The following is a 13,274-nucleotide window of genomic DNA, read 5'->3' as shown; positions in this document are numbered from 1 at the left end:
ATACAGATGGAGCGTGTGCACATGTACATACACACACACACACACACACACACACACACACACACACACACACACACGGATATGCATGTAACAACAATTAATGAAAAATGAGGCCATGAATTTGAAAGAGACCACGGAGGTGTAAATGGGTGTCAGGGGGGATCCCCAGTAATCCACTAGGGAGACTGTGATGGAGACTAGTGTTGTAGACGATGGCTCAAGACAGGTGAATTCTATGGAACCATTTGGAATACTATTTAATTTCAATAAAATATGCACATATTTCAATCATAATGTTTCACGTGCTTCTGAAAATTCATGGCATTTCTAATTAAAAATGACCTCTAAGGTGCCATTAATAATAGCTGCTCCACTAGTTCAGCAGCAATTTACAATACGGTTTCACATTGTGTTTTATGTCCCATTGGGCTAGCATAAACTAGTAAGAACACACTCACTCTATAAAACAAGAAAACTTGCCAGATTAGTCCACCTCACTAGGAATGACTAAGGCAAAGTCTAACAATGCCTGTGTCAACTACTGTCCCTCCTCAGCTGCGCCGGGTGCTTACAGACGCTCAGCATAAAGGTTACAGTTGCTATGGGTACCCAGAGGATGTAAAACCATCTTGGGACAGTTTACACATGTGCACAACTGCCAGCAGCTGAAGTTTAAGGCAGGGGGCTGGAAGAGAGTTATGGCCATGCATCTCTTTGTTTCAAAGGCTTACAGGCTCTGCAGGGCTACGATTAATGTGGCCCCTTGTACACTGAGTTGGAATGGATCTGAACTACTCCCTAGTTGTGCTGCATTAAAGCATTTTTCATTAGAGCCCTTTTCTCCAGACAGAGGGATAGAAGCTGTGGTACCAGTGGAAGGCCTGGGGGAGAAGGCCATCCTGTGACAAACTGGAGTGCAGTTCTCCTCTCATAGCAGCCCTTGCAGAAATACTTTAAATGCTTCCAGACACTTAACTAGTCTAGCTGCATGCATCAATAGTTCTCAACCTGTGGGCTGGGACCCTTTGGGAATTCAGTGGTCTTTTCACAAGGGATGCATATAATATATCCTACATGTCAGGTATTTACATTACAGTTCTTAATGGAACATTACAATTATGAAGTAGCAACAAAAATATTTTTATGGGTGGGTCCCCACAACCTGAGGAACTGTATCAAAGGGCCACAGCATTAGGAAGATGGAGAACCACTGGTCTATATGCTCCCTCTTGTAGCTCTCTCAGTAACCAGTGAATAGTCTTAGACTAGATTCTTTAAATGTATCACAGAACAGTCAACAGGGGTACTGAACAATAATGTACCTCGTCATCGGCCTGCCTCAGGCGGGCCACAGCGTAACGCCTCACAGTTGGGTTGGTGTAATGAGAGGAGAGCAGCTCCAGGGAATCCTCCACATCCATTGGCTTCCACTTTCCCAGAAGTTCCAGTGCCTGCTTGGCCTCCTGAGGTAGGTCCCAATTAACACACTTCAAGAACTTCGTCAGAGCCTTGAGTCAGAAAAGATTTAAATAGACAGTCAGGAACTATATCCGATTGCCAGGTCAAAGAGCTCTGGTAGAGACAGAGGTCAAGGTGGCCTTGACAGAAGAATCCAGGTCCTAGAGCAGCAGTGCAGGACAAAAAACAACAGAAAACAAACAAAAACCCCAACCAAACTAAAACCCTTCCCTGTAACTATATTTTTCAGGATAAAAAAAAAATTGTAGAACACAATAATTTTTTTTTAATCTGTTTTTCTGGTTTTAAAATATTGGAGGCCTCAAGACAGGGGAATGGGCAAGGCAAATCCCAAGAACATTAACGTGCCTTGGAAACAGTCTTAGCTTTGCAATACCTACAGTGTGTCACAAGAAACTACAACAAGCCGTGGTAAGTCTCACACCTGGCCTCATTGGCATCTGATCAGGGCCAGTTCCTTAGCTTTAATACACACGCTCAGAGAGATCAGACACCAGGATGCCTTTGTAAGAAGCGACTCCTTAAAGAGACACGCAGCTAAAACACAACAAAAGCAAAAAGAATACCCTAACACTCAAAACCCAAACAGCAAGAGAGGTAGGTACAGAAGCAGCCACAGACAATCTGTGCAGCAGACAGTAGGATTTTTCCAGATTCTTACTTCTCTGGCAATTCCATGTCCTCAAGTTTGGGCATGGCTGCCTGGCAGAGGTCAAGTCCTGATAGCACAAACAGTACACAACTCACTCCAGAAAGGCGCACTCCTCTTTTCCTCACACTAAACCCTAAAGCCAGGTCTCCTGGCAGCACCCTAGGCAAAATGTAAAGCTCTTTTCATTCTGTTAGAAATCTGTCATCCACAGACTAACTCTTAAATAAAGATAGCTCTAATCTTTCAAACTTTCTTTCAATACAACTCCACACTCAATTTTTCCAGAAGTGCCGATTCCATAAGCACAGAACTTAGGATGGGAGGTGAAGACAAAAGGATCTCCGTGGCTCCGTGGCCAGCCAGTCTAGCCAATGGAATACTTCAGGCTCACTGAAAGACCCTGGCTCAAAAAGTAAGGTGGAGAGCAATCAAGGAAGACACCTGAGTGTGACCTTTGGCCTGTACATACATGCACACTCAACCCCTGCCCACAATACACACAAATGGACCTATACATATATGTGCATACATACATGTACATGTATTTATGAGAATGAAAGAAACCTAAATGGAAATCTAAATAATGGAGGAGAAAATGCTCAACTAGACAGCTTTCAAAACCAAGTGAAACTTCGGTGCCAAGAATGGTTTACATCTAGTAGAGTCACAAGGGACCCATGGAGAACACTAAACAGCTCAGGCCCTTGCCAAAGCTTGTTTTCCAAACTGAAGATAAGGCCCTACTGCTGAAGACAAAACTAATGGAAAAATCAACTGGTACCTAACTAGAGACTTCAACCCTACCGACTAGGTTCGTGGTAGTGGAAGGTATGTTGTATGCTACCAGGGGAGAAAGATAAAACACCAACCCTGCTATAAACCCTGCGATCTACACTGCTGACCTGACTGCATGACACCCTGGTGAAATAGTGACAGGCCTGGGAAGTAACCAACCGCAATCTCTTTGGATTTTAGCTCACTCCATAGGATGAAACCCATGCCTGACACTGCTTGGGTCACCAAGAACCTGAAACTAGACAGGTCATGGGCCTAGAGGAAAACCAAAGTGACCCCTAATGACATTCTGTTATACCCAGAGATCAGTGTCTCTCAGTCAATAGCAATCATCATCATCTTCACATGGAGAATGTGAAGAAAGTGAAAATACTCAGCCCTAAATATGGATGTCTTCATCAAAGCCCTCCCTTTGGGGCTCAGGGAACAATATGGAAGCGGAGGAGGAAACACTGTAAGAGCCAGAGGGGATGGATAACACCAAGGAAATGTAATAAAAATTCTAAGTATCATTTCCTAATAACTAACGTCCACTAAATTGTTTCTAGAGCCCTCCTGAGATTAGAAATGAGAAATTCTCTGGGAGCTGAAAGCCCGGCAAGCCCATCCCTATGCGAGACACAGACTAAAAGAAGGCTTGTGCGTCAGTGATGGCTGCCATCAGCACAGGACACATGGGCTGCTATGAGATTATTACTCCTGCCACTTCAAGGCCAGTTTACATTAGTTTGTTCAAGAGCCCTTCCTGCACTTTAAAAATACTACGTACTCTCTGCCAGTTACTTAAGATCCTTCTGGTCTGAGAACTGCGGCTTCGTCAGCATCTCGGATGACAAGATGCTGTCTTCAGGACACCTGCCACTCCATGTATATCATCGTTTACATCCAGAAGGGACTGAATTCAGTGGGAAGTGACTACTAAGATAAATGATTTGCCGTACAAGCCTTTCCTCTAAGGAAGGCCTCTGTAAGGCTGCCCTGTACTTTGGTGCTGTGTATCTTCACATTACAGTCTCCATCTTCTCATGCAGATTACATGACCACAGCATGCAAGCCATGATTTGTGACCACACGACCCTTCACTTAGCACAGCAGGGTTCTAACTAATTCATGCTCTGGAGAGTACGAATTGCAAGCCCCATGCTGCTGAGGAGGAAGAACAAGCTTGGAGTAACATAAAATCCCCCTTTCATAGATATAAAGGGTAACAGTTAAGAGGCATCCACAAAGGATTTCCCAAACCATCAATAAATGAGACAGAGCAAAGGCTGACGGGCTCAAGATGTCCCCTAACTTCATTTTCACTTCTACCTTAGAAAACTAAACTAAACCAAGTAGAAAAGCACATCATTAGACTGCAGCACACTGGTTCACTCTCCAGCATGAGGTGACAGTTGCATGAGATGACAGTTGCATGACACAAACTTTTCCTAATGTGTCTCTGCTCAGCCCCCTGTGTACTCAGAAACCCCACTGCAAATCCTCTATGCTCTCGAGATCTTCACTGACCCCTTCCTTCTAAAGCATGAACGCGAGCATCTGGAGAAGGAGCTTGTACACTTCCGTGGCTCTGTAATGAATCCTGATCTGTGTGACAGTGATGTACAATGTGCATAGTGGGTTTGCTGTGGATTTAAAGGTCCCTAGCAATCATCAGCTGCTTAAGAAATCATGTGGTGCGCATACATCCATGCAGGTCAAATGGTCATATACATAAAGTAAAATAAATGAATCTTTTTTTTAAATAAATCTTTAGCTCTCACTCTAAGATAGAATACTTCAAGAATGTCAAGATATATAAATTTCATTACCAAGGAATCATCCCATATCAAGTACAGGAAACTCGAGCTTTAATCCACCATGACTGGCCTGCAGTTACAAAGCTGCACAGTGGTTAACCATGTGGGCACAAGAACAAGTCTACAGACTGGAGGCTAGGCCTGGCAATTCATCACACTTCTCCCTCCAGAAACCCTAACCGTCCAGTTTCCTTACCAAATGTCCAGTTCTCATCTCACCCCCATCCTGCTAACCAGCTGCCTGACGCTCTACTGATTCAATTTCCACATTACACATCACACTATTTCCTCTATCCCCACGGTCTGAAGAATTCACAAGCTTTGTGGTCAGTACGACTGCATTCCTAATCACTCAGGAACAAGGAGGCGAAGAGGGTAAGAATGAAAGGAGTCAGGTTTACTCTGCACATGCTATGGAACAGGTGCTGTGCCGTCTCATCCAGAATGCTAAGCTGTCTCCACTAGAACAAGAAGAAATGAAGTACTCTACTCTACCCTGTGCAATGGATACAAACTGCACAGGTAGAAACTGAAAAAAAATCTGCCTTCAAAATTCATTCAGACGTTTTCTAGGAGTTAACGCACAGGAATATGTGTTTCTGTGCATGCACCTTTTCCTGTGCTTACAAACACCAGTGTAGCCAGTATATTGTTGTGTAGCAAGATTGCCTGACCATAGCTGTATGTTTAGTGTAAGTTTACTTTCCTTTGATCATTAGTAAAAAAAGGCTATAAGTAAATTTGATGCATCAAGTATTCAAAAAACTCACCTTTTCTTGATTGGTAAGATAATATCTAAATTTCCAAACAAGATCTTGTTCTTCATATGTGAGCTGCTTGGTTGGTGGGTAACTCACAATAATCTAAAATAAAAGAAAAAGAATTATATTTGTCAAACATACACTTAATACCTATTTCCATTTCACATACTATTTCATGTGCTTAATATTTCTATAACATAATTATTACATAAGGCGGGGGAAGGCAATTAAGGCTCAGTATGTGCTGAGGCTTCAATTTACACAGCAACTCACTAGGACATTGAAGGCACAATGAGACGGCCGTGCTCTATATGAGCATATGATTTCAGAGTTGATTTAATTCAACTAGACAGGAAGGAAGCCAAAGTGGCAATGTCCTTCACCATAAAATCACAAGAAACAAAATGAGTCCCCCTCTTGTCAAATCAGCACTCAGTGCTTACATGCCGGCCTTCTTAAGGAACACTTCATAGCTCATTTCTAAGAACACTAAACTGTGAAAATATTTACAATTTTCTAGTTATGTCTCCACAGAGACAGAATTACTAAAAGTCCCAAAACAATTTAAAAACCAAACCAAACCATTTTGCAGAAAGCATGAAACTTGAAACCATTAAGTTACAGAATTCAGGAAACTTTGAAATGACATACATACAGTACTGTCTGTAATAAAATGTCCACTTATAGTTGTTCTTATCCAGTCTGTATGTTCTCTTACATTTAGCTGATCTCTTGTGGTAGCATTGGGTTTGAGATCGTGGTCAGATGGTCCACTTCTTAAGCTCCGAGCAAGCTTGTGGTGTTTGCTCTCCACTAAATTCTCCTTTAAATGTTTAGATATACAGAGAATGTAAACCTTACAAAAGGTTAGCTTCAGTAGTCACAAACAGCAAAGTCCTGGTGCCACTTCAGTCCCCAGGAACCACGGCTGTGAAACTACGTGAGTCAGGTTCCAGTAGTGGAACATGCATATGACACCTGACTTCCTCGGGCTCCCCCACACCCAAATCCTTAAGGATCACCACTTTCACACCATTATCTACCTCAGCAGACAAAACCTCCCAGTCACTCCCAGCCTATGACATCACTGCACAGCCACTCCTGCATTAGTCAGACCTCGCTCTTAGGATGCCAGTGTTCCTTATAAGCATCCATTAAATCTAATCCCCAATAGCTGAAGAGCACTTATTATAAGTGAACATGTCTGGATACGTCAGGTATATGTATTGCAATTTTAAAATATATTACATGGGTTTGTGTCCATTCCACAGATCATTATTCTTAAAAGCTGTGTAAAGCAGCTTACCATAGACATTTGAGGATCAGGAACTTTTACTAACTCAAAACTTGTTAAAATTGGAGATGATTCATCACCATCCTAGGAGAGTGCAGGGTTTAAACGATAAAAAAGGAAGACATTTATCCAGATGGTAAGTGGACATAATATTATAAAATGCTAATATAGTTACATTCAACTTTTAAAACATCATTGTTTATAAATTCTTATCTTCTTTCAATTCCACATTTGTTTTTTATTTCTATTGCTAATAATTTTTTGGAAAATAAGTAAAAAAAATATTATAGCTGTAAAGATATGAAATCAAGAAACAAACAGTTTTGTTTTTTTTTTATCATTTGTGACTACAATTGTTAAATCTTGGTTTATTACGGCAATGGATAAGAAAACAGTCCAATCTTAACTTAAATCAGTCCAGATGTTACCCACTCAAGTGTAGGTCACATTTCTGGCCAGTGAGAGATTGCAACAACAGGGCAGGCATCTCAGGGGACAAAACAAGCCTTCACAGGGACAAAAGTAACCCTTGACATATGTTAAGGATTAAAGCTGCCTTACCTTGTTGGCATCATCATTCCTTACGAATGAGCTTTTGTTTTTAATCCAACTCTGCAAAATTACTGCCATAGGCTAGTTATGATCGACACTCATCCCTTGTGACTGTGTCCCTAGCACTGCTATAGACACCTGAACCCTCAAAGTCTTGCCAAGGAAACATAATAATTTCCTATTTATTGTGCAAATGCATAATTGTAAATAATGCTATTACTTGGTGTCATACTCACAGGTTTGCAGAACAATTTTAATCAGAAACTCTTAATCACTTGCATACTTATTGAACTTGTAGCCCAGACCCACATGACCCGCCTGGGCTGCAGCTTTGTGGTATGGTTGTGTATGCAGAAGCAGCTGAGGCTGAAAGCTGTTGGTTGGTTGTTCTTCTGCAACCAAAGCATGTGTCTAAGCAGGAAGAACAGTCACTGGTGGCCAGCCCTTGACAGCAGAAAGCACAGAGTGGAAAGGAAAATACCTTTTCATAGTAAACGATGCCATACTCCTTGTCATCGCACTTGACACAGCGAAACTCAACCATCAAGTACATGAAATTAGAGCTCCGTTTCTCACTCTAAAAAAGAAAAATAGAGAGAGTGATAAATGACAACTTTCAAACTTTCTTAAATAAGGGTCTTCACCACAACTCAGCAATATGGGAAACAATGACTACTCCTTAAAATATAACTCTTGTTACAATCCACATGTAACAGCCAGAGAGCACCACTGTTTCATCTAGAAGGGGACATTACTCCATCTGCAGACCATCTCCAGACTCAATAAAACATTTGGCTTACTCAGCACCTTAAGAGTTTATGATTTTAAAACTTGAAAGTGTCTTATTTTATTTTTTTTTTCAAAAATAAAGATGCCAGTTTGTACTTGTAACAACTTTCAGTAATTTCACTTTTAAACTACATTAATTAACTCATATCAGGAATTATGATGTATGTAGGAAAGTAATCTTTTTTTTTAAGTTTGTAATCAAAGGTAAGAGGCTTAAGTAATTTTTATAAAATGTTCACAATTTCTGAACGCTCCTAAGATAACTTGTCATTAGCAGCTTTTATCAGGATCCTCTCTTCTAGCTTCTACTGCCACTGCATGCACATGGTGCACAACGCCAAGGTCACTTAAAGTGTGCAGCCCCATAAAGTACTGTCTACTGTGTGGTGACAAGCAGAGAGGAAGGGCAACACAGCCAAGGCGGGGAAGCACACCCAACGCTACTTCTCTACACAAAGCACTGACCTGGAAGAAAACAGTGGGGTTTGGAATAAACTATTTTTCTCGTGGATCTATTATTAAAAGTGCAAAAGCTAACTCTTCTAGTTGTCTGTGTTGTAAACATGTGAATACATTTAGAAAGGATCTCAACTGTACACACAACAAGATTCATTTAAGAAGAAGGGGATGGAACACTAGGTCTCCATTATCTTTCTCCCTCCTCCCTTTCCTTCTCCCCTGCTAAGAACCTGTGGAGGTTTAAGTCATGTGATGTGTACACCACAATGGTCATTATCAGCTAGACAGTGATAGTCTCCTCTTGGAATTTGATTCATAAAGTGGTTTCCATTTTCTAGTCACAAATTCTTACATCAAACCTACGGTATTCTCAAACCTAAGAAATACAACCAGCTTTAGTAAATACAACTTTTTAAAGACTCATTGAAGTTATCTTTTAATTAAATATTTACAATGGCTCAATACATAAGGTCAAGAAAAGGTAAACTATATATAATGGAGTCCTTACAGGGGTTACAACACCCAGGGAGTAGTAAACGGAGCACTGAAACAGAGGCGTGGGCTGGACAGATGGCATGTGGTGACCTCAGAGGAGACAGTACTGCTGATGGAGACTCAACAAAAGGTCAAAGGAACTTGACCAACATGGCAACACATGTGAGGTGCTAGGTCATCACATATGATAGGTAGGTAGCCCTGCTAATGGTTCAGCTGACATTAATACTTTAAAAAGGCCAGGTTTATTACTTATTACTATAAAACTCACAGTACCTAAAGGAAGTCCATATCTGACTGTGAACTGACAATAAAAAAATTATTTTTAAAAAAAGAATGTTAGCTTAGTCACCTTCAGAATTTTTCCTGATGTGAGAAAGGAAGCAACTCACCTCATTTATCATTTCTATCTCTCTAAATGTTAATCTGTCCAGCCAATCCACTTTCACCATGTGTCCTTGCCGATGAGCCTTGGTGAGCTGCAGGAAAGTACAACAGGGTTAATCTCAGCACAGATCCAACCAAGAAGGACGAGGACGGCAACTCATCGCTCAATCCTGACGTGAAAATCAAGCGTCTGTAACACTATGCAATCCAAAGCATTTCAGGCCACAATGGGAGAACGCCCCATCGGCCTCATAGGAAGGGTCACTGTACACAGGACACTAAAAATAATTCTGACACTACTTAAGACAATATAATATACATGAAAAACAAGTGAAATTTTATGCTTATATTTGGAGCCTACTCTCAAGATATCTAATCAAGTATACACAAATACTTCAAATTCTAAAATGAGCCAAGATTCAGAACACTTTTGGGTTCTAAAGAGCTAAACTGAAAGATGCTGAGTCTATAGTATCAACTCCTCATCAGCGCTTCTACATATCCAATTCCACATACAAAGTATTCCTACACACCAGATTACACATATGAAGAAATCCTACACATTGGAGTCTACACATAAATCTTCATACTTAGGACATTAGACTCAACATGTGAAAGATTCCTACTCTTAGGATTCCCACATAGAAAGCACTATTACATACCAAAACTGCATACTATATCAGAATAAGAAACGAAGCAAGGGACAAACCTTTTTCTAAAAATGAAAATTATTTTAAAAAAAAAGAAAAGGTATTAAAATCAAGCCTGCAGTCTTGCCAAAAGCAGAGTGAAGTCCTCCCCGCATGTTACCTGCATGTTTTACAGTTCTTATGTTTTAACTATCATAAATGAAATTATAGTAAGAGTAGATCCTCTAAGGAATAATACATCGTCTTTTATCTATTCTTCCCACTTTTAATGTAACATTCTGAAAAAAATGACTTATGCAAAGGTAATTCTTGGGGGCCAACAAATCTGCACTTTAAGGCTTATTTACAGACACATGCATGTGTGCCTTATTTTAGGAAACAATGATAAAGGATTTAAATTTCTAACACTGCTGATGTTTGAGTCCACCGAGGTCTTACACACTAATCTTGGCAAAGTTTCAGAAATTACATCATACTGGCTTTTCCAATTCACAGAGAAATCACAATAAGCTGCAAGGGCCTCAGGTTAGAATTCACTTTGTTCCTGACAATGTATATTCTAAACATCAGCGTTATTTACTTATCAAAACCCGTTTTTAACAAATTCATAAAATGAAGCGCAACTGGACATCAAAATGTTCTATCCACACTTCTCTTAGCTCATCGGTTTCCTCTCCACTGCCCACTCAATGGCAGTATTCCCACAAGGGCAGCAAATAATGCCAGTAATTAACACCTCACTCAGATCTGAAAGCCTACCACTAGGACTCTTTATCTTCCTTGGTAACATCTCACCCATACCTCTGCAGTACTTCAGAAATCAAAAGTGTTAACCTTATGCAAAACATGTGAGGTTCTGGGGCTAGAAAGATAGCTCAGTGGTTAAGAACATCTGCAGCAACTGCAGAGGATCATGGTTCCATTCCCAGAATGCACAGAGTAACTACCATCCATAACTCCAGGTCCAAGGAACTCAATGCCCTCCTCTGGTTTCTGTGAACAGCAGGCCTACATGTGGTTCATTTCTATGTATACTGGCAAAACACTCATCCATATATAACAAAACCTTCTAAAAAGGAGTTTGAGATCAACTGTAATACAAAAGTACTATTGAAGAAATAACCAACTTGCTTTTGCATAGCAAACAGCACTGTTTTTCCCTCATGGTAATCACTAAAATGAAAATAGATATAGAGATATTAGTAACTGCTATTCATGCTTATAGCTTTGTCAGTCATAACAGCTAAGAAACAGATCTAGTCTAAACATCTATCATTTATGAAAGATAAACACATAAAGAAAATATGATATGCATATATCACACAGGCATTTTTTTCCAGCTGTAAAGAATGAAATCACACCTTCAAGAAAAGGATGGAAGTAGATTATCCTACAGATCTGGATAAATGCTGATGAATCTAGGGGTGTGTGTGTGTGTGTGTGTGTGTGTGTGTGTGTGTGTGTGTGTGAGAGAGAGAGAGAGAGAGAGAGAGAGAGAGAGAGAGAGAGAGAGATCTCAAAGTAGAAGGTGGACTGAGACAAGAAGAGATCTTTAAATAGGAGAGGGGGCAGAGAAAAGATAACGGAACCTGTGTGGCACAAAAGCAAAGGGGCCATCTTCTTGGGAGAAGAGAGGCAATGAGTAAGTCAGAAGTGGGAAGTGAAAGAGAAGGCAGAGGGAGAATAGCCTAAGGTACAATGTGCAGAAATGCTGACTTGAAACACGTGACCTTTTCATACTAAAACAATTAACAAAAAGAGGGCTAGATATGTCATTAGTGCTGGTAAAGTATCAGATGAATACATGAGCTACATCAAGAAGAAGAAACAATCAAAAAGGACCAAAGGCCAAGCAGTGTGATTTATAGGAGAGTGTCAAATTGCAAGCTGGAGAGCTGGTTCTCACACTGACTGATGCTTTTCAAACTCTTGTCACTTTTGAGCCCATGCTGGTAAAAAATATCTTCTCTTTGTGCCCAAATATGCAAGTAGATGCAAAATATTACAGGTGCTATCATTCTATATAGTTACTAAGACTGTAATGTGTCTTTTTTTCCCCCTTCTTTAAAGAGCATATACATTCAAACTGATTTCTCCTATTACTTTGTTCATACAAACAAAACAATATCCCTTTAATATTTTCTACTGTAAAAGCTGGTATGAAGTGCTATGAGGGAGGCTCCACCCCCCACCTGCCTGTGACTCACTTTGAGTCATCACACTGTCACTGTGCACTTTCGGCTCCTCTAATTTCCATTATTTACTAAACATTAGTTCTGTGTTTGTGCCCCAGCAGCTGGTTCCTGCAAGGACTTGCTAGGAGGGAAGAACGGGCAATGGTGAGGTGAATCTTGATGGGGACACTAAAGTGGGGCTTACTTCTTCTCCAATGTGCACTGGGGACTTTCTGCAGCCTCAGTACCAGCTGACTTTTTGTCGTGGCTGATACACGTCACTCCCTACACATGCTAGGCCCCCCTTTTTTCCTCCTCTTAGCTGGATACCAAATATGACCTGTCTCAATCTTTTGAACAGCTATTACAGAAGCCATAGTGACTGTGGTAAAGCCACCACAAAAGCTGAGTGTAAATTACCTTTCAGACCTCAACTGTGGGAGCTGTTCAGTAAGTACTGGGACGCTTACACTACCAACGCTGCAAACAGAAACACTGGGCATGGCTGCATGCATCACCAGAGAGATATAATGATGACTTCCAACAATCAAGAGCTATTTGCATATGTTATGATGACTATTCAATAGCCACCGAGATGACATCTCGATATTTAAAGAAATTCTATTCTAGATATTTCTCAGTTTAGTTACAAATTTCTGCAGAACTGAATAGTGGCCACTGCAAACAGCTTCTGGGCATTTACCCAATTTACCTATCATAGAAAGTATGCCCAGTCAGAGGCTGACACCATTCCCTTCATTATTTTCCATGGTCTTGAGAGACACATGTCCAGATCTGGAGCAACCAGTATGGCTTCAGTGAAGGTTGCACATCATGGTGGGAATGGTGGGTGTGTAGAAATTTCGAGAGCCTTGAAGAATTACAGCAATTGCCTTAGTTACTTTTCTATGCTATGCTAAAATACAATGACCAAGGCAACTTATACAGGAAATCATTTAATCTGGGTTTACAGTTTCAGAGAGGCAGA

The 13,274-nt window shown here is 40.6% G+C and overlaps 1 protein-coding gene across 1 annotated transcript in view; it reads right to left on the bottom strand.

Annotated features, from left to right (window-relative positions):
- Pik3c3 (phosphatidylinositol 3-kinase catalytic subunit type 3) overlaps nucleotides 1–13,274 on the bottom strand; it is a 76,694-nt gene that overhangs the window by 49,945 nt on the left and 13,475 nt on the right. The window contains exons 5-10 of the mRNA XM_021214144.2: nucleotides 9,468–9,554; nucleotides 7,814–7,909; nucleotides 6,793–6,864; nucleotides 6,205–6,309; nucleotides 5,496–5,588; nucleotides 1,323–1,508 (exon numbers count right to left, since the gene is read on the bottom strand). Of these exons, the coding sequence (XP_021069803.1) occupies nucleotides 1,323–1,508; nucleotides 5,496–5,588; nucleotides 6,205–6,309; nucleotides 6,793–6,864; nucleotides 7,814–7,909; nucleotides 9,468–9,554 (639 nt within the window). The remainder of the gene's footprint in view (nucleotides 1–1,322; nucleotides 1,509–5,495; nucleotides 5,589–6,204; nucleotides 6,310–6,792; nucleotides 6,865–7,813; nucleotides 7,910–9,467; nucleotides 9,555–13,274) is intronic.

The sequence above is a fragment of the Mus pahari genome, chromosome 15 (genome assembly GCF_900095145.1).
Source record: "Mus pahari chromosome 15, PAHARI_EIJ_v1.1, whole genome shotgun sequence".
NCBI classification, from domain to species: Eukaryota; Metazoa; Chordata; class Mammalia; order Rodentia; family Muridae; genus Mus; species Mus pahari.
The sequence above is the reverse complement of the archived record's forward strand: the minus strand, read 5'-3'. Positions and strand labels throughout refer to the sequence as shown.